Genomic DNA, 25,982 nt, shown 5'->3' on the forward strand with positions numbered 1-25,982 from the left:
GCAGTAGGTGCAGGTGCGGGTGTCGCGGGCGACTCTGTGGGTGGTTTAGGAGTGGCAGGGGGTGCTGTAGGTGCAGGTGGGGGCGTCGCGGGCGGATCTGTGGGTGGTTTCTGTGTGGCGGGGGGTGCAGTAGGTGCAGGTGGTGGCGGCACAGGACGGGAACCCTTGGCAAACTGTTGCGGAATCTGGGTGCACTTGTCAGCCTCCAACTGCACTTTGACGTCGATCGTGTCGCCTCCGTGAGATGTCATGGATACGACGGTGTTTGCCAACTCGACGCCCAGCGCTTGTGACATAAAGTAGTACGCCGAGCTAAAGATCGGGGCAGGGGCGCCGTTGATGTTCATACTCGCGACGCCGTTGACGGCATTGCTAGCCTGAATGTACAGCCAGTGCTTGCTGCTGCCGGACTTGGCGCACACTTGGACCCCTCCAGACACGGGACAATCGACAAAGTCCCAATGAATCGTGAGCCTATCCGTGTTGTAGCCAGTGATCTTGTGGAACATGGGCAACGACATGTCCAAATCGCCGTGAGCACACTCAGGACATCGGTCTGTGACCTGTCCGAGGACAGATTCACGCGATGTGCACCGAGGGTCAGTACACGTCACAAGCACACAGCGACCGCAGTGAACTCCAGACGACCATTGCTTGTCGTTCAGCGCGGCGTGAAAACGAGGTGCGAAGTCCAGCCACGTCATGAGGGCGCAGTTACCGCCTTGCGGAGACTCGCCATCGGGCGGTCCATACGTCGTGGCGACGCCATTGAATTGCGCATGTGTCGTGCCGGCCAACGCCAGACCTCCCAGGACCCACGACAAAATAGAGGAGGTGATGGGCATTTTGAAATCTGCGACGACCAGGCTACTTACTGGCTTGTGGCTGGAGCCACCATGTCAACGCTTGACGGTAGCTGACACCTCAAATAGGTGCAGGTGGCATTTTTCGAGCCATTGTATACAAACACCCTGTTCGATTTTATTAAAATGTACGCACGCACGTGCCCATCCGTCCCGTCCACACAAACTGGTGATTGCCTCTGCCGCAGCTTATCCGGTCGGCGTTGGCATTGCTGGGCCGTTAGGCGAGCCACCCTGAGCAGTGTAGCAGACGACGTACTGCAGAAGTAAGAGCTGAGGAATGGCTGGCTGGCATGTTACATCTACCGTCAAGTCTCAAGGATACTAAGCTTACTGTATTTCAAGCATGTCATTGATACAGTACGCTGTTCCGAAACTCGACTTTTTCAACTGTACACAATAACTACCATGAGATTTTGAGATTTTTCGTCCAAATTCAACAGTTGTGAGAATAAAATAAATAATGTTGATTAATCAATACCAAGTTAAATAAATAATTCTATATTAATTTTCTTCGGCCTCATCGTCTGGCAGGGTAGTTATTGTGAAATGCGACGACTTACGGTAGATATTATGTACGGTACTGACCAGCAGTTATTCGGTTCTAGTATACTACTAGTAGTTTGTACATAATACAATACCAGTAATATTTACTGAAGTAATATACCAGTAATACTGTATTTACTGAAGTAATATTTTTGTATTACTGGTATTGTATTATGTACAAACTACTAGTAGTATACTAGAAGCAGTTATTCGATTCTAGTATACTACTAGTAGTTTGTACATAATACAATACCAGTAATACATAAATATTACTTCAGTAAATACTACTATTAATAGTGTATACTAGTATCATACTACGTAGTATTACTTACTCCGGAGTAGTATAGCGTTATCATACTACTCGAGTACTACGAAGTACGTAGTAATACAATACTATTAATACTATAATAGTACGTAACGTTAGTAGTTACTTCGAAGTACAATGTGCGATGGTGGCAGTGTCCCATACAAAACCTAGGTCAATATCTAGGCAGTGTTGGCATACAAACCGCAAGATAACAATCCTCCAATCCGGTCAGTATGTTGCCGGAAACTACAGTAGGTCCAAGTGGAACTACTTCATAGTAGATTCTAGCGGCACCAAAATGTAATCGTCGTCAAATGCTTACAGCCAACACGAATATACCACCGGTACAGTATACTACACTTCACGTTATATTAAACCTTATGTGCATGTCAGCTACTACGTAGTACTGGTATAAGTTACTACTTCGAAGTATACTAGTAGTATACTACTTCTAGTAGGGTATGTGTCCTGATCCTATCTATTATAGTGCGCGTCTTACAGTATATCACCGACAAAGCGTTGGTTGTAGTGAGTGTCTCCTGGTCCACAAACTAAGAAATTAGGTGGGTCGCCATTGATTATTATCTCCCAGTCGAGCCTCTACCCTCTGGAATAAAAAAGTTCGAGCCATCATACAAATTCCAAGTTCTGGCTTGATCAGCGGAATTTTATTCGCCGCGACATTGTCGGTTTCCATGTGGCACCTTGGAAAATACGGGAACGAGGGTATGTAACATGGGGTGAACCAGCTCTCTCAGGATATCTCACCTGCCGACGCACACTTCCTCAATCTGCACGGAGCTCATGCTGTTCCGCGCCATCGTCCTCGCCGCAGCCGCATTCGCGGCCGACGCGGCGACCACGTACGCCGGCCTGTCGTCGACGTACGGCGGTCCTGACGGCGTCGATGCCACCACAGGCAACTGTGCCCCCATGGACCACCTGCCCGACGCTACAAAATACCACGTCGCCATAAACGACAAGCAGTACAACGTAGGGTTGAACTGTGGTCGATGTGTGCAGGTGCAGTGCAAAGACCCTCGATGCACATCCAACAAAGTCATGACGGCACAAGTGACTGACCGATGTCCAGAGTGCGCCCACGGCGACCTCGACATGACGCTGCCGCTCTTCACAGAGGTCACAGGGTATGTCACGGACAAGTACAAGATCGAGTGGCAGTTCGTGGACTGCCCCGTGACGGGAGGGATCCAAGTGTGTGCGAAGGAAGGCAGCTCCAAGTACTGGCTGTACGTGCAGCCCATGAACACCGTGTCGGGGGTGATGGCGATGAAGGTCAACAACGGCCCGGCCCCGCCGTTCGATTCTTGCTACTTCTTCAAGACGACGAATCTGGGTGTGGAACTCAAAGACACGGAAGTGGAAATGACGTCGTGGGCGGGCGAAACCATCAAAACCAAAGTGGCGCTCACGGTCGGCAAGTGCACCCAGATCAGCCAGCAGTTCTCCCGTGGACAGCCCGTCCTCGATCCGACTGCGCCGAACCCTCCGCCGCCTTCTCCTCCATCGTCCACCCCCCCACCCTCGTCCTACCCCCCACCATCGTCATACGCACCTCCGCCGCCGTCGTCAAGCACCGCCACGCCTTCGACCTCATCCGCCGCCACGCCTACGACCACATCCGCCGCCCCGACTACCGCCGCAGCTCCCACGACCACCAAGGACATATCAACTACCACTTCGGCGCCGTCGACCCCTGCAGCCCCTACGTCCACCGAACCGGAAACCGAAAGCGTCGCCACCAAATCGACCACCGACGCCCCTGAACGTAACTGGACGTCGGCCGCCCCTGAAACCACCTCGGCGGCTCCGTACGCCTCCGCCTCCTCCAAAGACGGGGAAAGCACCACCAGCAGCAGCAGCACGGAGGCCACGACGGCGCCCCCAGCCGTCAGCGACGCCCCCCCTCAACCCACGGCCCCCACGACTGCGATTGGAGGCGCGGAGAACGTAATCAGCGTCCAAGCCAGCAGCCAAAGCGACTCGGGCAGCACCGTGTATGTCGTGTTTGGCAGCGGCGTGGCATTTGTGCTAGCCGTGATGGCCATCGTGTACGTCGTGAAGAAGTCGAGGAGCAAGTACATGGACGAAAAAGAGTCCGAGTCGAGTCAAATTACGCGCTTTGGCAATGCCGACACGCGACGCAACAACGATTCGAATGTCGCGATTTTGTAATAAAAGTAATGACGTGAATCCGTTTGGACACCAAGTTCTTTGAAAACAGTAAAGGAGATGTGCAAAGTGCATGTGACAGAGTTGGTACGGATGAAATACAGTATGGACGACGATACGAACTGTGCAACATGCGATTTGCACGTAACACCACGTTAACGTTATGCAAACATGGTCTGGTGTCAGATGTATCAATATTGTAGTATTCTAAAGGACATTCGAATGGAGACTGGGTGACGTCCAAGCCATGATCGTTGTCGTTGGGAATCTCTACGTGAGATACAGTAGTCTGGTTAAAAAGTATCGAGGATGTGCTCAATTGCATGATGAGTCCACACACACACAGGTCGTTCTATGTGCGCACTGCTGAGCTATGAACATGGCCACTTGGTGTTGACATGCTGCTTTCTTTGGTCCAATTTCCGCGGTCCCGGGTTGATTTGCGCGCCATGAAATGTCCCTTCAAGTTGGGAACAAAATGGTGCAATCTGATTGGCCATTTCGTTTTAACAGCTTTGCACCAACCAAAATCTGTTGGAAACGCCAACATTCAAACACAATCAAAACTTGACCAATATGGACGCGAGCTTTCCGCGCGGCAAGAAGCCCAAGACCGCAGAGGAGGATGCGTCCAAGAAGCGCAAGAAGACGTCCGATTCGGAAGTCCTCTTCGGCAAGAAGGATAAGTCCGTCGTCGACGACACGCTCGCAGGTAGTGCCGACCACAAACGACCCAAGCACCACAAATCCAAAGACGTCAAGTCGTCGTCGACTGCCGCCGACAAGTCCGCTCCGGACGCCAAGCCAGCATTGGCCCATGTCATCACATTCAAGACGTTGCGTCCGCAGATGCTGGTCATGGGGGTCATTCGTCAGATCAACGAGCACGACCTCGTGGTGAGCTTGCCCAACAAACTCAACGGCGTCGTCGCGCGCAAGGAAACGTCCGACGAAGCATCTTCTTCTTCTTCGTCGACGTCTACCCTCACGGACCTCTTCCACATCGGACAGTACGTTGCATGCGTGGTCCTCAAATGTTCCAAGGAAGACCGCGGCAAGCGCATCGAGCTGTCGCTCCGGACGTCGCTCGTCAACGCAAACCAGAGCGTCAAGCACATCGTCAAAGGTGCGTCCATCTACGCCAGCGTCGTCAGCGTCGAAGACCACGGCGTGATCGTGAACCTCGGCGTCCGAGGGTTCACCGGTTTCATCCCGACCAAGGACTTGCATTTGCCGGACGGCCACACGGAAGCGCGCCCCGGTCAGCTCTTCTTTTGCGTCGTCGTGGGTGTCAACGTGCACACCAACACGGCCACGCTGACGACGGAGCGCGCCGTGGCGGTCAAAGCCATCACCCGCGGCGACTCGTTCACCATGTCCACTCTGTCGCTTGGCATGCTCCTCAACGTCAAGGTCGAGGACGTGCTCGCGAACGGCCTGCAAGTCAACTTCCTCACCTTCTTCTCGGGCACGGTCGAGTACAACCACATGAGTAACCCGTGCCAGAAGGACTGGGCTGCCGCGTACAGCAAGGGGCTCAAGGGCCGCGCGCGTATCATCGGGATTGACAGCACTACCAAAGCCGTGACTCTGTCCATGGCACCCCACATTGTCTACTTGCAAGCGCCGGAATTCAAACAAGTACGTCCGGAGAGAATGAGAGAAATATATGGTTGTCTATTGTCTAGTAGTCGACCTGTCATATCAACATGCGACCAACAGTTGGGTGGTTTGTGGCTAGGCGATCGGAGATGTTGTCGAGACCGCCGTGGTGCATCGCATCGACGCGGGCATCGGCATGCTGCTCAGTCTGGCAGGGCCGGCCAGTGTCGGCGGCGATCGGCTGTCGTGGAAGGAGTTCCTGCCGGCGTTCGCGCACATCTCCCGCGTTGCCGACTCGCGCATTGAAAAGCTCGACAAACACTTCAAGGTAGGCCAGGTGGTCCCGGGTCGCGTGGTTGGGTACTGTGCGTTCGACGGGCTCGTCAACTTGACGTTGGCGCCGTCCGCGTTGACCAAGGCGGTGCTGCGCCAGGCGGACCTGGTACCGGGGTCGCTCATCAAGGGCAAAGTCGTGTCGGTCGAGTCGTGGGGCATCCTCGTCGACATCTGCGACGGCGTGCGGGGCGTCGTCAACTCGTCCCATGCGCCCACGGTGGCACTCAAGAAGACCATGTCCAAGTACAAACCAGGCCATGTGATCGACGTGCGCGTGCTGCAAGTGGACGTCGCGGCCAAGCGGACCCACCTCACGCTCAAGAAGGGTCTCGTCGCGTCCGATTTGACACCGCTGACGTCGTACGAACAGGCGACCCCGGGCACCGTCGCCCACGGGTTTGTGACCAAGATCGCCGACTTTGGGCTCATTGTCGGCTTCTACAACGGTGTGTTCGGTCTCGTGCCGGCAGCTACGCTGCACAACGCGGGAGTTGAGGACATTGCGGCCGCCTACTCTGCGGGACAGGTGGTCAAGGTGGCCGTGGCCCGCTGCGACGCCACCAAGAAGCGCATGACGCTTACGTTCGACACAACCAAGTCGTCCTCTTCGACGTCCGGCAAGGGCGCCAAGGGGTCGCTCCCGTCGTCGTCGCCTGCCGTCGCGGCGGGCACCGTCGTGTCTGTGACCGTCACCGACGTGGAGGACTCGGTCGTCCGCGTGCAAACGGCCGACGGCATCGACGGCGTGCTCCCGCTGGCCCACTTGACCGACTTCCCGCGCTTGTTTTCGCCTTCCATCGCGGTGGAAGACACGTTTGACGCGCTCGTTTTGTTCCAGTCGCAAGACGGCCTGCTCCACTTGACCAAGAAGCCGACGCTTTTGGCCCACAAGGCCACCATGCCGTCCACGTTTCAAGACGTGGCCGAAGGGCGGCTGGTCACGGGCTTTGTGCGCGATATCCGCCCGTTTGGGGTGTTTGTGAGCTTCCTCAACAACTTGCAGGCGCTCGCCCCCATCGCGTTCCTCACGGACCGATTCGTGAGCTCCCCCGACGGATTGTTCCAAATCGGCGACACGGTGCAGTGCCTTGTGCACAAGGTGGACGCGGAGAAGAGCCAGTTCATGCTCGACTTTCGCGTGCCGTCGCCGTCCGTGGATGGCCTCTCCGCTTTGTTGGCGGAGCATGCCGCGTCCCACGCACCGATCATCGCGCACACCGTCGGACACTCGGAAAAGGCCGTGTTCATCTCGGCCAAGAAGTACGGCCACGTGTGTGCGTTGGCGGAGGACGACGCCACGGTCGTGGTTCCCAACACAACCGACTTGGACTGGACCGAGAACGACAAGGTCAAGCTCCGCTTGGTCGACTACGACTTTGACAAGCAAGTGTACTATGGCCACGCCCTGCCCGCCGAGTTTGTCAAGGCCGGCGACAGAAAAGGACGCAAGGCGGCGGCTCGTCTTGCCAACGACACGGACGTAGACGCGACCATCTTGCTCTTGCGCGACGAGTATGCCGTGGTGACGCTAGCCGAGTCTCACGCGGTGGCCCTGCTGCAAGTCGCTTCGTTCCACCAACCGGCGGCAACCTGCGACGACCTGTCGCTGGAAGTTGGCCAAGTGCACAAGGTGATTGTCAAGGGGCATGCCAAGGGGAGCGCGCCGTTCAGCGACTTGCCGCTCGTGGTGCTGGCAACGTCGATCAAAAAGAACAAGGGGACCAAGTCGGCGAAGAAGGACAACCAAGAACTGCACTTGCCCAAGTACCACGGGTCGGACTTTGTGATTGGTGCGTCGGTGACTGGCCGCATCGTTGGCATCAAGGAAGACTCGATGGAGCTGAAAATCAAGTGCTCCACGAGCACAGGCAAAGTGAACGCGTTCGTGTCGATTGTGGACGTGGACGTGACGACCAAGGGCAGCCACCCGTTTGACGCGTTCGCCGTCAACTCGGTCGTGACCGGTCGCATCGTCGCGTTGGTTGAAAAGGGCGCCAACCAGCGCAAGCCCGTGGGCGAAGACAACGTCGCCAACTTCCGCTCCCTCAACGTGTCGCTGCGTGCGGCGGACCAGACCGGGGACAACTTGACCCCCCGCGCCGACTGGGCCGACGCCGGGTATGACCTGCTACAGTCGGGCAAGTTCTTGCCCGGCGTAGTCGTGGAAACCACCAAGGACGGGGTCATGGTGCGCCTCAGTGCCCGCGTCGTGGGCTTCGTGCACGTGCTCGAGCTGTCCACGGACCCGTCGGCGCTAGCGTCGTTTGCGCAGTCGTTCCCTGTCGGCACGCCGCTGTCCGTCCGCGTGCTGTCGTGCGACCCCGACGCCAAGACGCTCGACCTGACGACGCACAAGAAGGCCCGGTCTGCGCTGGAAGTGGGCTCGGTTGTGCTGGGCCGCGTCAACCTCAAGGTGCGTGCGCTCGCGGCTCCGTCCGTGATGCTGCAAGTGGGCGCCCATACATTTGGCCGGATTTGCGTGAGTGAAGTCGAAGACACGCCGTCCAACTTGCCGCTGGCGGGGCTCGTGCACGGCACGTTCGTGCAGGCGGTGGTGCTGAGCAAGGACCCGTCGTTGGAACTCACGGTCAAGGCGGGCGCGCTCGCCAACCCCAAGCAGTACGCGGCTGCGGACGCGGCGCAAAAGGGCAAATTGCCCCAAGTCGGCGACTTGGTCTCGGGCTACGTGGCCACCGTTGCGGCAGGCGGAGTGTTTGTCCGTCTGCACCGATCGGTCACGGCGCGTGTGATGCTCCGCGACTTGAGTGACGAGTTCGTCAAGGAGCCGGCGGCGACGTTCCCTCCGGGTACGCTCGTGGCCGGTCGCGTGACCAAGGTCGACAACGGCAAAGTCGAATTGAGTTTGAAGGCGTCCGTGGTGACCGGCTCCACGAGCCAGTTGACGGTCAAGTCGCTCACGGTGGGTCAAACGGTCAAGGGCACGATCCGCAGCATCCAAACGTACGGTGTATTTGTGTTGCTGGAAAACAGCAGCGTCAGTGGACTGTGTCACATCAGCGAAGTGGCCGACGCCAAAGTCAAGTCACTTGACGGGGTATTCTCTGTGGGCGACTACGTCAAGGCAAAGGTACTCAAGGTCGAAGGCGGCCGCGTGTCGCTGGGGTTGAAGCCGTCGTATTTTGAAAATGATGTCAGCAGCGACGAAGAAGAGGACGAAGAAGACGAGGTAGAAGTGGAGGAAGAGGACAATCGGCAAGTGCACGATGTCGACATGGACGGCGACGACGACAGCGACGCTGCTGCGGTGGACATCAACGACGACGACTCTGACGATGCAATGGGCCAAGACGACGATGATGATGACGACGACGAGAATGAACCGGTGGAAGCCCCGCATGCCGACTTTACATGGGATGGGTTTTCGATCGACCAACCTGCTGCGGCTGCCGACGGGGACGACGAACAAGATGGCGACGACGCAGCATCTCAGTCCAAGTTGAAGCGCATGAAGAAGCGCCTCAAGGAGCATGAAGACATGTACGTGGCGTACCGCGAACGCGCGTTGGCGGCGGGCGACAGCGTGCCCGAGAGTGCCGACGACTTTGAGCGGCTGCTGGCCGTATCCCCCCAAAACTCGTTCTTGTGGATCCAGTACGTGGCGTTCCACGTGTCGCAGACGGACATTGCCGCCGCCCGTGACGTGGCAACGCGTGCGACGTCCAAGATCTCGTTCCGCGACGTCCAAGAAAAGTTCAACGTGTGGGTGGCGTTCCTCAACTTTGAGCACGACCACGGCGACGAAGCGTCGTTCCAGCGCGTGTTCAACTCTGCCATCCGCGCCAACGACCCCAAAAAAGTGTACCTGCAGCTGATCGAGATTTACTCCCGCCACGACCAAGCCGAGGACGTGCTGAGTACGTTCAAGACCATGCACAAGAAGTTCAACACAAGCGCCAAGGTGTGGCTCAGTAGCCTCAAGTTTCACATGGCGGCGGGCGACGCGCCGACTGCGCGGCAGCTCCTCTCCCGCAGCATGCAGTCGCTGCCCAAGCACAAGCACGTCAAGGTGCTGACCAAGTTTGCGCTCATGCAGTACGAGTTCAACGAGAAGGAGCACGGACGCACGGTATTTGAACAGCTCGTGGCCACGTACCCCAAGAAGATGGATCTCTGGAACGTTTATCTGGACCGGGAGATCAAGTACGGCGCCCAAGACAGCACGCGGCTCTTGTTTGAGCGCGCGCTGAGTCTGTCGCTGTCAGCCAAGAAGATGAAGGCGCTGTTCAAAAAGTACTTGACATATGAAATCGACCATGGCACGGACGCGTCCGTCGCGCATGTCCAAGGGCTGGCCGCCGCCTACGTCGAAGCGTCTGCGTAGGACCACACACCGCACACGAGGGCGTATTTACATAAGAAGAATAGACATTTGACGATGATTCAAAGCTGCGGAAGGATGTGTTGGGTAGCAACGCGCGAAGGCGGTCGGTATTTGAGTAGCAATTGAAACGGGTCTATGGCTATATAGTTGGAGGGATTTGTTAAAGCTCAACCACGCGTAGTGTGTTGGGAGAGCGTTTCGGGGTGTTCGAAGGTCCTGGCTTGACGCTAGGTGCATCATGATATTGGGGATGGCGAGTATGAGTATGGTGGCGATGGGACTTTGGTGGTTGCGATGGGCTTTCTCGGCGATCACGTCGTGTCCATTGTTGCTTGGAAGAAGTCGTTGAGTCGCGGCGGTTCGACGAGGAGGCACGACTTGCTGTGGTATCCAAGTCGACGCCGGAGACGTCTTGGATGTGTGGTGGAGAAGGACTCGTCAGGACGGCGACGTCGATGCCACCTTCCGAAACCGGTTCGTCGTGGGCTGGGGCAGGTGATGTGGCATGCTCTGGCAGGACAGAATCCTGATCTTGTCGAGTGGAGGGGGATCGGAGGCCGCGGGGACGGTATGTAGGCTGCTCGTCTTGAGGCACAAACCCAGGTCGGACGCGAATTTGTTTCCGCACCGACCCGTCGGCCCGTGCAGATGAAGGAATGACCACTTCTCCCGACGTTGTTTCCACGGCACCCAAGGGAATGCGTCGGGTTTGATCTCGCATCGTTGTCTTTTCATCGCTGATCGAAAGGGAATCAATACATGCCGAGAGGTCGTCGGAGTCTTTTGGGGCAGCTACTGCACGAGGCTTCGGTGGCGTCGAAGTCGATGCAGCTCCGGCTGCCTGTCGTAGTGCCCTGGGGCGATACATAGGTTGTTCATCCTGGGGGACAAATCCCTGGCGCACTCGTATCTCCTTACGCACACTTCCATCAGCGCGGGCACTTGGAGGGATCACCACTTTCCCATCCTCATTCTCCACTGCGCCAAGCGGCAATCGGCGCGGTAGCATCAGTGTCAATTCGAGGTATCCGGATAACGTCGTCCAATCCTCCTTTCAGATTGGTTAAAATTCACCTTGTCTTCCGTCAATGATTGGCTATAATACGACAAAACTGTCGTATTATAGCTAATCATTGACGGAAGACCATATGAATTATACTTATTATAGCCAATCAGTTGACGGAAGACAATGTGAATTACTCTCGTCGACAGCTTACAGTCAGTTATAACAATTGAACTCGTCCAAAATGATGGGAATATACTTATCGTGTTCATAAACCTATTGGTACCTCTACAGCTCGTCCTTCTTCTTATCGTCAGAGGTGCTCGCATCTCCTTCCTTGGGCGTCTTGTCCTCAACATCTTTCTTCGAGTCATGTCCGTCCAGGTCCTCCGGGGGGGTCTCGTCGGCAGTGTCGTTCTTGGGCTTCTTCTCCGACTCTTCCTTCTTCTTTTCCACGACGGGTTTCGGCTTCTTGCCGAGCGCCGTGACGAGTTTCTTGACGAACGAAACCTTCTTGAGCACTTGGGCCGACGTCAGCACGGGCGTGTCATGCTTGGGGATGGCGGCCTGCTTGGCCTGCTCTTCCTCGATCCATGCCGCGAGCTCGTCCACCTTGGCCACGATGTCGCCGCGTTCGGCCTCCGTCACCTGGGGTTTCTCGGTCGCCCACTGCTCCATGAGGTCCTTGGTGGAAATCACATACTGCTGCGCCTTCAAAATGGCTTCAGGAAGCGCCGCGAGCTCGTCGACGCGGAACGCGAGCGCGTCCAACTGCGCGCGCAGCGGGGCATGGCGCTCGTTGTACGCGTTGGCGTCCAAGTCGTCTCCATCTTCGTACAGCCACTCTTCCGTCGCGTCGACTTCGGTCGCGAGCTTCTCGCGCTGGTCGGGGGTGCTCACGGACGCGACCGCTTCCTCTTGCTGGCTCAGGTACTCGCGCGCTTCGTACACGAACGCTTCGAGGCGGTTTTTGGCTTCGGCGTTGGTCTTGCGGATGCTGTCGGCTTTGTCAAGCTCGGACAAGAGCGCGATCGATTCCTTCTTGGTGCGGACGCTCATGGGCACAATCGACATGCCAGCGTCGTGGCGGTGGACGCCGTCGGCGCGCACGACCACCAACGGCCCGCGGTGGACCTTCTTTTGCAGCGTCTTGATCTCTTCGTACTCAACCTTGTCTTCGACATCGTTGACATCGTCGTCCTCTGCTTTCGCCTCGGTTTTATCGGCTTCAACGTCGTTGGTCGTCTTCTTCTTGTCGTCGCCATCCTTTTTGATCTTTTTTTTCTCCACGACTTCGACTTCTTCTTCGAGTGACGCCTCGGCCTTGACAATATGAGCCAGCCCGCTTCCGTCCAGCGAAAACGTGAGCGTGACCTTGGGCTCGCCGAGGTTCTTGTCGGCATACTTGGACACAAACGCGTCGATGCCCGTGATGTTGTAGCGCGAAATCAGCGCCGACGTGCCCGCGGGGAGGCCAGACGGCTGGTCGTACCGGAATGTGCAGCTTACGTCGGTGGAATGGGAAAACGAGACCGATTTCTTGACGTTCAGTCGCTGGGCGTCGCCAAACAGCGATGCGCGCTTCACCCAGTGCTTGTCGTCACCGTCGTCCGCCGCGGAATGCTCGCGATGCAAGTCCACGAGACGGACGCCGACGGGATACGACGCTATGTCGGTCATGCCGACGTGGCGCACGCGGAACGCCGTGCTGAGGTTCGCGCCGTGGAACGCCGCGCCAAGTGCCATGGCTTCGTCGCCGTTCAAGTGCAGGCCCAGGTCGCGCTCAAAGTACCCCTTGAGCAGCGACTGGATCTTGGGGATGCGGACGCCGCCGCCGATGATTTCGATGGCGCTGAGGTCGGTTTTGGCCAACCCGGTCTTTTGCAGCACCGACTCGACGGGGCCGAGCACGCGCCCAAACAAGTCGGCGCACAACGCTTCAAACTCGCTGCGCTTGGCGTTGCTCTTAAAGTCCAAGTCGGCATGCAAGCTCGGCACGACCACCGGGATCACTTCGTTGGCACTCAGCACAATCTTGGTCTTGCGCGCGGCGGCGCGGAGCTTGGCCATGGCGCGGGGAACGAGGCGGATGTCGTCGCCTTTCTTGAGCTTCGTGTTGAACTCGTCCGCAAACTTGTCGGCCAGCCGGAGGTCAAACTGCGATCCCCCCAACGTTTCATCCCAGGACTTGCCCAGCACTTCAAAGTCCACGATCGTCTTGTTCTTCTTGAACCCGTCCGGCACGATGCGACTGGTGTACTCGACCACGGACACTTGCAGCGACGTCGAGCCCATGTTGTAGAACATGACGCGCGTCGGCTTGCCGACTTCGGGCACGTCGATGGACAATGCGTGGTGGAGCGCGGCGGCAGTATTTTCGTCGATCAATGACAACACGCGAATGCCGGCGATTTCTGCCGCGTCAATCACAGCTTGGCGCTGGGCTTCGGCAAAGTAGCTCGGCACGGTCACGACCCAGTCCCTGACGGGACCTTCGGCAAACTCGTTCGTGATCGTCTTCGCGTGGGTGAACACCATCGCCACGAGCTCTTCCGCGTGGAACGTGTGCTCGTCGTCGTGCTTGAGCCCAACGGACCCGCGCGTTTCGTTATGCGTCAATGTGTATGGAAAGTATTCGGACTTGGTCATGGATTCAACCAACGGATGGGTCACGGTTGTGCCGAGGAGGCGACGGATCTGCGAGTACGCGTTCTGCGGGCGACGGACTTCAATGTTCATGGCGTCGGCACCAAACAGACGTTCTTCGCCATTGAACGACACAATCGTCTCGGTCTTCCGCTTGCTGTGTACGTTGGTGACAATTTCAAACGATTTGCCGGGCTTGACGAGGGCAATCTTGAAGAACTCGCCGCCAAAGTCAACGCCTGCCAGGTTGCTTTCCACCACGGTAGGCATGTGCACGAAGATGGCGGCAATCGCCATGAGGAAGGACACCACGGGAAGCTTCATCCTGCTGCTCGCTCGATGCGCTGTGGAAACCGAAATGAACGTGGCGACGCGCCCAAAAATGCTGCGTGCCACGTGTTCTAAATGCTGGGGTGAAAACTGGACAGTTTTCATTGGCTAGAATGACAGAGTAATACAAGGTAATAGTTTGGGATTCGTCTAAATGATAATCATTTTAACCAATCATAGAAGCTTGAACCCAAATTTGTCGTATTATAGCCAATCCTTAACGGAAGCAATTGTAAAGTTGAGTTAATCAGAGATTAATCCATTATTATTGTCCGGATACTTCGTACCTGATTTGACACTGATACTAGCTAGTTCTGGGGTGAAAACGGAACAGTTTTCATTGGCTAGAATGACAAAGAAATACTACGTAATGGTTTGTGATTCGTCTAAATGATCTACTGCTGTGGCATCGATGATGGTCAATGGATGTGGCTACAGTAGTACATATCTGCATCTACCCTTGCGCTTACATCTTGCTTCGAAGGGTGAGGCACTGGCGTACGAGGGACGATGCTTCCACTGCCGTTCCCCACGCAAGACAAAACCCCGACCCGCCATGTCCTATATCGTTCGCTGTCACATATTTGGTTCCGTCGTCGTCCAACATGTAGCTCGCTCACCATAATGATGAACGACGAATCCACCGGCCGGACTCTTTTCAAGGTCGACACGGACTCCTCCCTTCCGCTCAGGTCGCAACCCTGCGCGGGCAGCCACAACTTTGGCGCGCGCGACGCTCGGCACGACTAGCGCGCATTTGGCCAAGATCTTGTCCGTCACGTCGGCTTGGACATCGGTGTTCCAAACACCGTTCTCCGCCGTGCCGCCACAGATGAGGTTCCCGTTCGGCCGAGGAATCATGTACGCGCCGGAATCTTCGTCGCATATTGCGGATCGGATCCACGGAGCGTGCACCATCACCACTTGGCCCTTGCATGGGAAGATGGCCGGGTCCTCTTTGAAGAGGCCAGTGCAGTTGACGACAATCGTTCCAGGGGTAGCCAATGCACGGAGATCGGTTACATGCAGGGCGTTGATGTGGACACGGTGAGACGCCAATTGATCCTTCAGCCAGCCGAGGTACACCCCCATGTCGGCCACGACCGCATCATAGTGCTGGAGATGACGGAACGAGCCGAGTTCCGCCGTGCCGTGAGTTTGAAGCCACGACGTCATGGCGGGAGACGTGAGGTCGGAGCTTTCTCGATAGGTGGTAGGGGTCATGGCTTTGGCCGCAGTGTTCGTCTTGAGGGGGTGCTGACTCACGGTGATGTTGGGAACGATGTGCATGCCGCTCTCGGGGTATTCCCTAGGACACCTTGTTGGGAGATTAGGTTGCGGTAAGGCTTACCGCATGAGCTGCACGCATTTGTGAAACGTAGCTTCACACCACTTTAAGGCGTTTGGACTCGCTTCCATGTGATACGGAGGACTACGATGGGATGGTTAGGTGGCGGGGGATGAGTAAATGGGTGTGCGTGTTACCACTCCCACAACGCTCCAAGCTACAAACGACGTCGACTTCTCCGGTCCGTCTTTGGCGACGATTGTGATCTGTGATGGCGACACTCCATCCAGGATGAGTTGGAGCGCCGTGGTGAGTCCAACGACGCCGGCGCCGACGATCACGACAGCTCCTGACATTAACGCAACAAGGTTGCAAATCAAATTCGGATGTGGCAATTCATGAACAGGAAAATGACGAGTTGAAGTATGTAATATTGCAGGTTGACATGAAACAATAGAGGTTTTGTTGCAAGATCACGACCTTTCGTCGATACAGTACCATATCACCACATGGCGCAAGTGCCCCTCCAGGCCATCAAGCAGGAGCTGGAGCGCGCGTTCTTGAAGGAACGAGACAGTTCCAAGTGGACAATTGAGCGCTATGACGAGGTTGGCCATCCTTATTCTATCACGTTTTTCACAATGCTGTAGTTGAGTGGGCTGTTGGACAAAGCCCTTGACAACGGACTTGGTGAACCTCGGGACAAGCATGGCATCGGTGCCGCCACCCTTGTCCAAGCGGCGCTCAATGCATGCAATGTATTTGAGAAAGCGCAGATCAAAACCCAATTGAGCCAGTCGCCGGTACGTCTTCCTCAGTATGAAGCACCAGCAAGTGGCTGTTCCTTTCCCTTAACAATTGTCGCCAGGGGGCGGACTACGTCCGCGCCTGCAACGGCAAAACAGTGATCATTGAGGAGTGCAGTCGCATTCTCAGTGGTCTGAACTGCTTGAGCCAGCAGTCTTGGAACGACGCGATTGTCGCCCCAGAGCTGAACGGCCCCATCTTCCAGAACTCGCGCATTGAAACGATGGCGTTTGATGTGCGATCCAACGTCATCGGGGTACCAAAACCGAGATCATGAAGCCTGCATACGTGTGTGAATGCAATCATATTGGACAGGTCCGCAAAGCCTTTCGACGCATCGATCCCGACGTTCGCCGCGTGGACGAGGGCCTGCGTATGGTGGGCGACGTCGTGTCCCAGTACGACTGTCTCGTCCAAAGCGTGGAGTCTGAAGTGGCGTCGAGGGAGCGCTTGGAAGTCGACGCGCGCAACAACATGGACAGAACCAAGTCCCAGACCACCGCCGCCATCGCGCACGGAATGGACCGGACAACCACGTCGGACATGCGAAAGTGCTCGCTGATGAATGCCGTGGCAACGCGGGCGACTGCGATCGAGATGGTCGACTTGCAGCACATTCTGGCCGAGCAGATGCAGCATGCTTCCGAAGGACGACTAGGAAACGACGACCCGGCAATGCCCAACAACGGCGACGACGAACAGTTTGCCCAGTCGCTTTTTGCAGGCCCCGACGACGGCACGGAAGCCACCGCGTTATCCACCATGACCAGATTGAGAGCCAAGCGCTCCCAACGACAGCTCGAGCAGCGCTTGGCGACCGTGAAACATTTAGAGGGATTGCAAACTCAAGGCAGTGTTACGGTACCTGAGGACCAACCAAAACCCCGCGATGATGCCCCGACCGGCGTTGCACTGGTAGGATAAGAGAATTGACGCAGCGACACGATGGTGGTGGCCACTTCATTTTTGGCACAGGATGATGGGGGGGGGGCTCGTCGCAGCCGATCTGTCACATACAAGTAATGCGATCTCGTCGGTGTATCTCTTGAACGACAACATGCCATGATGGCCGTCTACTTTTTCATCGCATTATGGTGTCATTTGATCAACTGAGCTTAGGGCCAAGACGGAAGCGGAACGCGTGCGGCTGGACGACATGCGCAAAGCACGAGAGGCAGTGGATGAAGGGGTGGACGACACGGACGCGGAGAAGAGCCAGCGCGCCGACGCCCGCAAGTTTCTCATGAAGTACACTGGCGACGTGTGGCGCGCAGTGGCCGAGGGCGACTTGGACGTCGTGCAAAAGTTCTTTCTGGTCGATTCCACGGCCAAGTACGACACTCTTTACTGAATACGGCATGAGGACCACTAATAATAAGTAGTGGATGACAACGGTGCTCATCAGTGGGTCGTAGGTTGCTCAACATGCACAACAAGGAGCCCAGGCAAGGCCGCCGCACGCTGCTGCATGCTGCCGCATGGTAACTACGACTTCAGATTCATGGAGAACTTGAAGTCTCGAGCTTGATAATGTTGTTTGGGGACGGACTAGGCGTGGCCAAGAGTCGATTGTCGAGTATTTGCTACACTTGGGGGCCGAAGTGGACGCGATCGACACGGTAATATATATATATATATATCAGCTGCCCATCATGTCATTGTAGATTCACAGCAAGTCAACGGCGCTGATCGAAGCAGCGCGGGCAGGCCATCGCGGTGTTTGCAAGCTGCTGCTGGACCACGGGGCCTGCCTCACCCACCAAGATGCACATGTACAGAACACTCCACCAAACGCATGCCATGAGAAAGGAGGTTCGTGATCGCATGGAGCTTTAGGGGGACACGGCCGTGCACTGGGCCGCGAGGCGCCAGTGGCACAGCCTCGTGGTGTTCCTCGTCAAGCATGCGGAAGTGGTCACGCAGCATTCCACCGTGCGCGTGTTTGCTTTGGAGGTTTGTATGAAGACACGGGATACGTGGCAAATCTATATACATGTACCGTGTCGATAGAACTACCAAGGCTTCACCTGCCTCGACGTGACCAAGACGTCGTACTTGACCGAGCTGGTGAAGCGGACGTTCAACATCACCCCCATCTCGTCGCGCGACCAACGACGACAGGCCAAGCGACTCGGGCTCAAGAAGATGCAGCGGGCGTCGCTACGCATGGTCATGCCGTCGTCAGCGGCAGGGCCGAGTGCGTACCCGCAAGTCGACGACTTGTTCGATAGCGTCGTGCAAGCCAAGGCGCAAGTCTTGGACGGACTCAACACCCTCGGCCTTGGTCTCGAAACGTTTGCGTACACTCGTTAGAAATGGCAAGATATTCGTGCATCCTGGAATGGTGTCTGTAGTATTGGATATGTCGCGCCATTGGAAACTCCCTTGAGCCAATGACCTTTAAATGCCATCCATGGATTCGATGGCGGCTGTCATCTTCAACGATACTATGAAAGTAAAAGTAGTACACAACTTGCAATTGGCGTAACAAAAAACACAACTTTGACACCACAAAGATCACATTGCCCTGCTGTTGCGTGTGACATGTGATTACGATAGGAGCCAGTATACACTTGCTTTCTCGTTGACCAAGTACTACCAACTCGCAAGGGGGTAGAGCGATTACATGTATACATTATGGGCTTTGGACATTGAGCGTAGACGCTCACGACTAGAATCTCTACCCACGAAATGCAAATGGAGAGCCGAAGGCGTCAGCAGCACCTGATTCAGGTCCAGGGGCGTCGAGTTCGGGCTGTCCACGGGGGGACTGCTGGCTGATCTGGGTGCATGGGGTTTCGCCACGACATCATTATTTCCATGTTCGTGTCTTCTCCACTCCACGCCGAGTTTCGTCGTCATGAAGAAGTCGCATGGAAGGAATGGAGGGGCCGAGCCGCTATTGACCTTCATCGCCTTCACCCCCGACATGGTGTTCATGGGCTGCACGCACAGCCAGTAAAAGGAGCTGCCTTCCTTCGCACACACTTGGATCCCTCCCGTCACGGGGCAGTCCACGATCTCGTACTTGTCCGTGACATACCCTGAGACCTAAAAAGAGCGGCAGCGGCATGTCGAGGTCGCCGTGGGCACACTCGGGGCATCGGTGCGTCGCTTGCGCCGTTATGATCATGTTGGATTTGCATCGAGGGACTTTGCACTGCACCTGCACACATCGACCACAGTTCAATCCTTTGTTGTACTGCTTGTCGTTGATGGCAACGTGGTATTTTGTAGCGTCGGGCAGGTGGTTCATGGGGGCGCAGTTGCCTGTGATGGCATCGACGGGCCGACTATGTCGACGACAGGACGTTTCGACCGCCGCTGCGGCGAGGGCGGCTGCAGTCTGTTGCAGCAGCACCGACACTCGGCATGTGTCTCGATCACATTCATGTACGTACAATTCGCAATGTGGAAATCGCCATCGACGGATACCAATGACATCAGTGGCAACCACGTGAGTTGCCATGGTGACTCGATCGGTTAGCTTTGGTCCAGCTACTGTTCTCCTGAACTGTCCTCGTCTTCAAACAACACCCAAGGCCACATGCAGTGCCGTGGAGGATCATTGAGATGGAATAGAGGTCATCCAAATGGACGGCAACGCGTTCAGTGCCTTGTACAACCGTCAGAGTTACATGTTCGTGCTGAATGCTCAACTTGCATGAAATTCAAATTGAAGTGTGAAAACCTTTCTAATATAATATTCTGTATAACATGTAAGAGGATGTTTGCCGCGTGGCAAATGTGGTTGAATGTTGGGAATGCAGCCAGCATTTTCCCATTCCGTCTACAGTCCAAGTGCGGTAACATGGGCGGGTGGTTTTCCAAGAAGAAGAAGGACGACGACGACGATGATGATGATGTTGAGGAAGAGGAGGAGAAAGGTAGAGAGAGACAGACTTGACCGCACCGTACGATATGACGTGAAGTTGACCTGCGGCGATAGAGTACACGAAGATCGACACGGGGGACTCGACGGCCGTAAAGTACCTCCTGGACGATAAGGTCGGCGAGTACTTTCGAGAAGAACAAACGAGCACCGTGACAATCAACTACACTGTGGACAACCTGAAACTGCTGCTCATGGCGTTTGCCATCACCGTGTCGGCCGGAACACACTTCAGCGGCGTCCCATTTCCAGACAGCCGCTACATCATCATTGCGTGCGCGACCATGTACGACAGCCGCCCCCATGACTATTCATAAGTTGTTCCTTACTGACCGACCATGGTGTGTAGTTTCTTCATTTGCAACGGGCTCTTGACAAGCTACATTTGGTGGATCGAGAAGGACATCATTCTGCGCTTTAGCCTCAAGGTATTCCTCGTCCGTCGTCGTCTTGTCTCATCATTGCATTCCAACTAGGACGGCGACAAGTGCGTGGTGCGCGCTAAATTCCCTCGCTTCCAGGAATACTACACACTCCGCATCGAATCCGTCGCGCAGCCAAAGCACGTCGAGGAGAAGCTGTACGTGGGCAAATTCTTCGACGAGGAAGGCCATTTCGACGAAGGCACTTTCAAGAAAGCGGTGGGCGCGCTCACGACCAAGTTTACCAAGGTTAAAACTACATGAGAAACAAACGCTAGACTTTGTCATGGATGCGTCGCATGCTGCACACGGTACTCTCCTGGAAGCCAAATCCATCGAGGTCCGAAGGCGGCGATTCCATGTCATCACGGCAGTATCGAGCGAGATGATTGATCATGTATCCCAACCACATTATTGGTTTCAAATCTCATTATTCTATCCATGTGCGCATACATGCATCATGCCCATCCCTGGACCAAGCCGTGTATCGCCGTGGAGTCGAGCTAGATGGTCGTGTCGGGGTCTTTGTACGCGACCATGGCATCCACCTTGTGCACCTGCAAGCTCAAACAATTCCATCAACATCCCATCATTGTCGTCTTGTGGTTACCTTGGTCGTGAACGAACGCAGGCGGACTTCAACCGAGTTCTCGACGAGGCGCGGGTCCGACTCCTCCCAAGTTTGAGGCACATGCACGTCCCTGTCTGTGTACACGAGCAGGTCGAATGTGCACGGGTCATTCAGCAGCGGTAGGAACGACACGCTGGCCGTGATCTGACGCATGATGGCTTGTATTTCGCTCATGACGACCTTCGCTGGTTTGAGTTCTGCAGCGCTATTGACGCTAGATACGAGTGAGTACGATACGAAATCGAGTGCAACGGACATACCCGTGGGCGGATGGCGGGTCCGCGTACACATCAAACATCCATCGCTCGAGGATGTCGTCTGTGTTGGCGTTGGCGACGACGACCACGAGCTTCTGCACTTGGCTCTCCACGAGCCATCCTGCAATCGCATCACGACAACTGAACTCGACGTATGTAGGCATGTGCACCTGCTAGCTGGTCGAGGACGTTCTTGAGATACGCGCTGAGTTTTTCATCGGCAGTGACGACCATGGCCAGACCATACTTGGACACACGCGTGAAGCTTTCTGGAGGGTAGATGCCTCGTTGATAGAGGATGCTACAGGAGTCGTCAACTCGGTCGACGGAACGCACACGATGTGGATCAGAGGGCAGTACGTACTTGTTGATGCTGAAACCAAAGAATTCCGTGACGATTTCAGCGGAGCCCCTAAGGGTGATGGGAATCTGAGGTTGGTGTCGCGTGTTCTATCGTGTCCATGAGAGCATTCTTCGGTACGCAATGGAGGTGCATGGCGCTGCGTACCATCAAGTTGAGCGAATTGTGCAATAAACATTCGAATAATGGTAAAGAACCATTTATTAGTGTCGATTCACACTATTTCGCATGTAGTCAGTTTCACTTGACAGTGAATCGCATCATTTATTGGATATTTACGTTAACATTTACAGTAAGGTGCAGGAGAATCAGCCAATCAATTCCTCGAAAATTAGTTCTTAACCTAATCGCCAAAATATGTATTCAAATGGGTACACAAATATTATGCTTAACTGTAAACTCGTGGGGGCCGCTTGTTTATTACTATTACAGAAGTATTATAATAAATAAAGCTGTTCTGTTAATAGTGGACAAATTAACTGTAAACTCCAAATGTTTCGAATTCACAACTCCCATATAGGCCTGGAGTACATGTATGGCTCCATGTAACGAATTATTGTAAGTTAGAATTATAATCGGAAGCCTCAGTGTCGAGTTAAGGCTTCCACGGCAGCGTCTCGGAAAAATGTTCCTAATAACACTGTAAATTGGACATTTACTTTAGGCGAAGTGTCCAATACTCTAGCTTGGCTAGTATGAGCAAATTGGCCGACGTGCAGATTAAGTATATTGAACAAAAGGATTTCAATTCCTAACATAATGCTATGTGGCGCGCTTGTCAGATGCAGTTGGAGCTTCAACTTGGACGTTGTTGACGTGGAAGCTTGAGTACCATTTTTGCTCAGATGGTCGTATTTTGCGCACCCACCAGAAGCATCGAGGACACGAAAGAAGTGAATCTTCGCCAAGGGGGGATCGCCATCATACTGGTAGGCATCATCCACCCCCCGTCCAGCCTGAACCTGCTCTGCATTTCCATTTCTTATTGCGTTCGTCGTAGATTGCAGATAGAAACGCCCAGCGCTATCTTCTTTTTGTGGAAGCAGTTCGAGATTTCTTCACTGTCGGATTGAAACGGCGAACTCACTCGTTCGTTTCACGTTGGCTGCCACCACCCTCACAACAATTACACTCTTGGCATCCCTCGGTTCTCGGTGGAGGCTAGAATAGGGCAGCAAGTGTGGCGTAATGCACTACATACTACATAGTACAACGTTAGAAGCTGTACCGTTTACTTTACGATCAACAATACAGTACTGTAAGCTTACTGAGTTCTAATCTTACTAACGTTACTCCAGTACTACAGTACTGTACAAACACTGTAACACAGTGTACAAGTACTAGGTAGTACCAGGTACTTACTACTCTGAGTACGTAGTACTTCGAAGTAAGCACTATACAGTGCAGTACTTCGCTTGGATACATTGCGACAGCATCATTTCTCACTAGCCAATCATATCGACGGACTTATCCCATCAGCCAATCAAATGAGATAAATAAATGAGAATGCGCCTGTGGCTCGTGCACAGTATGAGTTCTCAGTTCCCCAAGTGTTCATGTGGTCGGTCTCACGTCGAGCTCAGCCTATGCCCAAACCTCCTGTGACGTACAACTACATGGTCATGTGCAAGCATGCAATACCACCATGAAATGAACGCGTTCATAGCCATCCTCGTCGAGTTATGAGTACCATAATAATGGCCCTGACGTCGCCGAGACACCTTTGTGTGGATGCCACCGCACTTGACTTACAAATTGGATTTGCTCAGAATGAACCAATCAAATCGGTTTCGAATGGGTTTAGGCCAATCAAATCACACGATTTCACTTGCGTCCACAATCGCGTTCTCCAAGACTTCGTGGTGCCACACAAAAGCAGCTGCAAACGGATTTCTCAAAATAACCGAAGGCGGTAATCGTCATTTTCAAATCTGCGCTCTACACCACACAACATGTTCAACTGCGATGTCATCGTCGACGACTCTCCGCTTATGATGGTGAACACCACCAAGTTTGGCAACGACAAACACACCTACGCATCGGTGACCACAGAGATGGACGCATTCGCGTACCTCGACTCGGCTTCCGACGACCCCGTTATCGACGACGACGAACCCCTCTCGTCACCGCCACCTACATCGCCGTCATCGTTGACCCGATCTAACAGTTCGCCCTCCATGACGTCACACGCAATCAACTCGAAGCCACAACTCGTCCACATTCGAGCCCCGTCCAGGGAAACTGTGTGGAGACAAGGACTTCCAGCGGTGATTCAGTGGAACCCTTTGATGTCGTCGGTGTCGGAAGTGCGTATTCTCCTCTTGCAACGAGGCGGGGCGCACAAGATGGTGGCAGATCACGTCGAGAACAATGGGCTATTTGTCTACATGCGTGTGCCACAAGGTCTGGCTTCCCCCGACTCGGACTATTCCCTGCGGATTATGTCTATGGACGGCAAGCACTTTGTCGACAGCGACTCCTTCACCATCTCGCCGTGATGATGAGCGATAGCAGCCCATCAGCTTGATCCCAGTATAACTTAAACCTATCCTATTTACCCAACGTGTGTCCTTATACTTCGCCTTTATGCAAGGAACTACTACTTACGAAGTTGCAACTCCATATCCACAGCTCCGTACTAGTACTGTCGCCTCCCGTACGTGCGGCGCCAATTGGCATCCTTCGCATCCCTTGAGGTCCCACATCCTGATTCAGCGACTGACGCCATGTTGGTTGACGGGAATCTTGTTCCTGACGAGTGCAGACACATACATCCTGTGACTAATGGGTTTTGGGTTCGAGAAAAGGCAGAGATCGCAACTATGTATTGGTTCTGTGCCTATATTTGTTCCAATCCACTCTTTAACAAAGGCACTAATTCGATGACCCTACCCTCTAACGGCGCGTTGACGGGGTTTTCTGCGATAGACCCATGTACGGTATATGTACCTCGACGTCCACAGCGATCTCCGCCGAGAACGTCAGCTGCAGAAGTCAGTCGCAGCAGAATCACGTTCTAGCGCCGCGTCTATTTCAAAGTGTATAGTGCATTCGAATGGGTTACCACGTTGGAAATCTCCAGGCATTTGTTTTGGCTACCATACCATACCGGTATGCCAATGAATTGCATGTGACAACACTGACGACTGTGCCAAATCCTTCGCCTGCCGCCGCCCGTCGGGTAAAAACTGGCCATAACGTTATTAGGTACTTCCTTTTCAAATGACTGTGGCGGGTATGCCCGCTACGTAGGCATCTACCGTCGCCGTTCCACGTCGTGGTGAACAGGTCGAAGCATGAACGGGAGGGAATACAGTGGATTTCATCCCTTGGATGATACAGACTGACGGAACGTGTTTAAAACATGTTGAAGTGCCAGTTGGGGAAACTCGACACCCCATTGGCTCATCCCTACTTCAAGTGCTGGAAGCAACGATCTTCACACTTTCAAATTTTACTCGACGCCCACATATCGCACACATCACCATGCTGCATTACCCCACCGTCGTCGACCTTCCCGACGACAAGCGAGAACCGCACGAGTCGAATGTAACTTATGCGACGTCGGCTTCGATCATCGGTGCACGAAGTCATTCCGTCGGCAGTCCCCCGATGTCGAACCCGTCGTCCCAGACTCGGAACAATGAGACACTTCTCGTGCTGCCGAGATCTAGGAGTGCCCCTACCCTTGTAGCGCTAGAGGTCGAATCGATGGCATTTGCGATGGTGCATTCTCCCAACAAAGACTCGGTTTGGCGATGGGGACAGCCTGCCTTTCTCATGTGGGAGCGACGCGACATGTCGGTGTCAGAGGTCCGGATTGTGTTGCGTCGGAAAGGCGCGAATGCTTGCACTATCATTGCCGATCACGTCGAGAACAATGGACTCTTCATGTACAAGGCCGTGCCAGCAGGAACCACACCCGCAGCCGACTATTTCATTTCGATAATGTCCATGGATAGCACACAGATCGTTCGCGGCGACTTGTTCACCGTCGTCGCGTCATGAGAGCTTATCCCTAATATACACCGATATTTATTTTATTTCTTTTCGATAAAAATACAAATCAGTTTCACGTTTTCGTGTAACGGCATTTCTCACAATTTACGACGTTTGCTTGTAAATCAATCTAATTGTTACTCCGGGGTAAATCAAT

The 25,982-nt window shown here is 54.5% G+C and overlaps 14 protein-coding genes across 18 annotated transcripts in view; 7 read left to right on the top strand and 7 right to left on the bottom strand.

Moving 5' to 3' along the window:
- H257_00281 overlaps window positions 1–912 on the top strand; it is a 2,453-nt gene extending 1,541 nt beyond the window's left edge. Inside the window, exon 2 of one of the 2 annotated variants that reach the window (XM_009822880.1) lies at window positions 140–912. The gene's annotated coding sequence lies outside the window, so the exon portion shown is untranslated. Of the gene's footprint in view, window positions 1–133 lie in introns of both variants that reach the window. The other variant, XM_009822881.1, reaches the window with a different exon arrangement.
- On the bottom strand, window positions 46–845 carry H257_00283 (hypothetical protein; the record flags this gene model as incomplete). Its single annotated transcript, XM_009822883.1, has 2 exons — window positions 46–110; window positions 164–845. 2 exons carry the CDS (start codon window positions 843–845, stop codon window positions 46–48), a joined length of 747 nt encoding a protein of 248 aa, XP_009821185.1.
- A 1,501-nt stretch (window positions 913–2,413) lies between the features above and the next one.
- Window positions 2,414–3,947, top strand: H257_00284 (hypothetical protein). Its single transcript, XM_009822884.1, has one exon. It carries the CDS (start codon window positions 2,521–2,523, stop codon window positions 3,910–3,912), a length of 1,392 nt encoding a protein of 463 aa, XP_009821186.1. The 5' UTR covers window positions 2,414–2,520; the 3' UTR covers window positions 3,913–3,947.
- A 475-nt stretch (window positions 3,948–4,422) lies between these two features.
- Window positions 4,423–11,200, top strand: H257_00285 (hypothetical protein). Its single transcript, XM_009822885.1, has 2 exons — window positions 4,423–5,550; window positions 5,651–11,200. Exons 1-2 carry the CDS (start codon window positions 4,486–4,488, stop codon window positions 10,187–10,189), a joined length of 5,604 nt encoding a protein of 1,867 aa, XP_009821187.1. The 5' UTR covers window positions 4,423–4,485; the 3' UTR covers window positions 10,190–11,200.
- Window positions 10,350–11,198, bottom strand: H257_00286 (hypothetical protein; the record flags this gene model as incomplete). The annotated part of the gene is made up of 2 exons (XM_009822886.1): window positions 10,350–10,416; window positions 10,471–11,198. 2 exons carry the CDS (start codon window positions 11,196–11,198, stop codon window positions 10,350–10,352), a joined length of 795 nt encoding a protein of 264 aa, XP_009821188.1.
- A 226-nt stretch (window positions 11,201–11,426) lies between the features above and the next one.
- H257_00287 (hypothetical protein) lies at window positions 11,427–14,237 on the bottom strand. The gene has a single exon (XM_009822887.1). The coding sequence runs from the start codon at window positions 14,160–14,162 to the stop codon at window positions 11,481–11,483; it is 2,682 nt and encodes an 893-aa protein (XP_009821189.1). The 5' UTR covers window positions 14,163–14,237; the 3' UTR covers window positions 11,427–11,480.
- A 397-nt stretch (window positions 14,238–14,634) lies between these two features.
- H257_00288 (hypothetical protein) lies at window positions 14,635–15,587 on the bottom strand (the record flags this gene model as incomplete). The annotated part of the gene is made up of 3 exons (XM_009822888.1): window positions 14,635–14,729; window positions 14,789–15,477; window positions 15,520–15,587. The coding sequence occupies 3 exons, from the start codon at window positions 15,585–15,587 to the stop codon at window positions 14,635–14,637; spliced, it is 852 nt and encodes a 283-aa protein (XP_009821190.1).
- Window positions 15,588–15,614: 27 nt separating this feature from the next.
- On the bottom strand, window positions 15,615–15,812 carry H257_00289 (hypothetical protein; the record flags this gene model as incomplete). The annotated part of the gene is made up of 1 exon (XM_009822889.1): window positions 15,615–15,812. One exon carries the CDS (start codon window positions 15,810–15,812, stop codon window positions 15,615–15,617), a length of 198 nt encoding a protein of 65 aa, XP_009821191.1.
- Window positions 15,813–15,931: 119 nt separating this feature from the next.
- Window positions 15,932–18,745, top strand: H257_00290 (hypothetical protein). Of its 4 annotated transcripts, XM_009822890.1 has the most exons (11): window positions 15,932–16,064; window positions 16,107–16,259; window positions 16,325–16,519; window positions 16,579–17,178; window positions 17,239–17,282; window positions 17,383–17,595; window positions 17,679–17,744; window positions 17,816–17,882; window positions 17,928–18,035; window positions 18,100–18,216; window positions 18,274–18,745. In XM_009822890.1, exons 1-11 carry the CDS (start codon window positions 15,966–15,968, stop codon window positions 18,574–18,576), a joined length of 1,965 nt encoding a protein of 654 aa, XP_009821192.1. In that variant the 5' UTR covers window positions 15,932–15,965; the 3' UTR covers window positions 18,577–18,745. The 4 variants fall into 4 exon arrangements, with proteins under 4 accessions (XP_009821192.1, XP_009821195.1, XP_009821193.1 ...); XM_009822893.1 differs by having other exon boundaries at window positions 17,928–18,216; XM_009822891.1 differs by having other exon boundaries at window positions 18,100–18,745.
- A 140-nt stretch (window positions 18,746–18,885) lies between these two features.
- H257_00291 (hypothetical protein) lies at window positions 18,886–19,732 on the bottom strand (the record flags this gene model as incomplete). Its single annotated transcript, XM_009822894.1, has 2 exons — window positions 18,886–19,239; window positions 19,292–19,732. The coding sequence occupies 2 exons, from the start codon at window positions 19,730–19,732 to the stop codon at window positions 18,886–18,888; spliced, it is 795 nt and encodes a 264-aa protein (XP_009821196.1).
- A 300-nt stretch (window positions 19,733–20,032) lies between these two features.
- Window positions 20,033–21,018, top strand: H257_00292 (hypothetical protein). The gene is made up of 4 exons (XM_009822895.1): window positions 20,033–20,150; window positions 20,213–20,441; window positions 20,505–20,583; window positions 20,632–21,018. The coding sequence occupies exons 1-4, from the start codon at window positions 20,075–20,077 to the stop codon at window positions 20,839–20,841; spliced, it is 594 nt and encodes a 197-aa protein (XP_009821197.1). The 5' UTR covers window positions 20,033–20,074; the 3' UTR covers window positions 20,842–21,018.
- On the bottom strand, window positions 20,967–21,961 carry H257_00293 (hypothetical protein; the record flags this gene model as incomplete). Its single annotated transcript, XM_009822896.1, has 6 exons — window positions 20,967–21,134; window positions 21,188–21,422; window positions 21,469–21,586; window positions 21,636–21,766; window positions 21,830–21,915; window positions 21,947–21,961. The coding sequence occupies 6 exons, from the start codon at window positions 21,959–21,961 to the stop codon at window positions 21,081–21,083; spliced, it is 639 nt and encodes a 212-aa protein (XP_009821198.1). The 3' UTR covers window positions 20,967–21,080.
- Window positions 21,962–23,722: 1,761 nt separating this feature from the next.
- Window positions 23,723–24,388, top strand: H257_00294 (hypothetical protein). Its single transcript, XM_009822897.1, has one exon. It carries the CDS (start codon window positions 23,779–23,781, stop codon window positions 24,322–24,324), a length of 546 nt encoding a protein of 181 aa, XP_009821199.1. The 5' UTR covers window positions 23,723–23,778; the 3' UTR covers window positions 24,325–24,388.
- An 896-nt stretch (window positions 24,389–25,284) lies between these two features.
- On the top strand, window positions 25,285–25,897 carry H257_00295 (hypothetical protein). The gene has a single exon (XM_009822898.1). It carries the CDS (start codon window positions 25,313–25,315, stop codon window positions 25,832–25,834), a length of 522 nt encoding a protein of 173 aa, XP_009821200.1. The 5' UTR covers window positions 25,285–25,312; the 3' UTR covers window positions 25,835–25,897.
- Window positions 25,898–25,982: the final 85 nt, after the last annotated feature.

Source organism: Aphanomyces astaci (genome assembly GCF_000520075.1).
Source record: "Aphanomyces astaci strain APO3 unplaced genomic scaffold supercont1.1, whole genome shotgun sequence".
In the NCBI taxonomy this organism is placed as follows: Eukaryota; Oomycota; class Saprolegniomycetes; order Saprolegniales; family Verrucalvaceae; genus Aphanomyces; species Aphanomyces astaci.

What these genes read in the sequence shown, in the direction of transcription:
- H257_00284 (XM_009822884.1), top strand. Translation starts at nt 2,521, where the DNA reads ATGCTGTTCCGCGCCATCGTCCTCGCCGCAGCCGCATTCGCGGCCGAC.
- H257_00285 (XM_009822885.1), top strand. Translation starts at nt 4,486, where the DNA reads ATGGACGCGAGCTTTCCGCGCGGCAAGAAGCCCAAGACCGCAGAGGAG. An exon ending in AAGCGCCGGAATTCAAACAA is followed by an intron (nt 5,551 to 5,650) that starts GTACGTCCGGAG and finishes GTTTGTGGCTAG; the next exon opens with GCGATCGGAGATGTTGTCGA.
- H257_00287 (XM_009822887.1), bottom strand. Translation starts at nt 14,162, where the DNA reads ATGAAGCTTCCCGTGGTGTCCTTCCTCATGGCGATTGCCGCCATCTTC.
- H257_00290 (XM_009822890.1), top strand. Translation starts at nt 15,966, where the DNA reads ATGGCGCAAGTGCCCCTCCAGGCCATCAAGCAGGAGCTGGAGCGCGCG. An exon ending in TGCGATCCAACGTCATCGGG is followed by an intron (nt 16,520 to 16,578) that starts GTACCAAAACCG and finishes CATATTGGACAG; the next exon opens with GTCCGCAAAGCCTTTCGACG. An exon ending in TGCGCGTGTTTGCTTTGGAG is followed by an intron (nt 18,217 to 18,273) that starts GTTTGTATGAAG and finishes CCGTGTCGATAG; the next exon opens with AACTACCAAGGCTTCACCTG.
- H257_00292 (XM_009822895.1), top strand. Translation starts at nt 20,075, where the DNA reads ATGGGCGGGTGGTTTTCCAAGAAGAAGAAGGACGACGACGACGATGAT. An exon ending in TGAGGAAGAGGAGGAGAAAG is followed by an intron (nt 20,151 to 20,212) that starts GTAGAGAGAGAC and finishes CTGCGGCGATAG; the next exon opens with AGTACACGAAGATCGACACG. An exon ending in ATCATTGCGTGCGCGACCAT is followed by an intron (nt 20,442 to 20,504) that starts GTACGACAGCCG and finishes CATGGTGTGTAG; the next exon opens with TTTCTTCATTTGCAACGGGC.
- H257_00294 (XM_009822897.1), top strand. Translation starts at nt 23,779, where the DNA reads ATGTTCAACTGCGATGTCATCGTCGACGACTCTCCGCTTATGATGGTG.
- H257_00295 (XM_009822898.1), top strand. Translation starts at nt 25,313, where the DNA reads ATGCTGCATTACCCCACCGTCGTCGACCTTCCCGACGACAAGCGAGAA.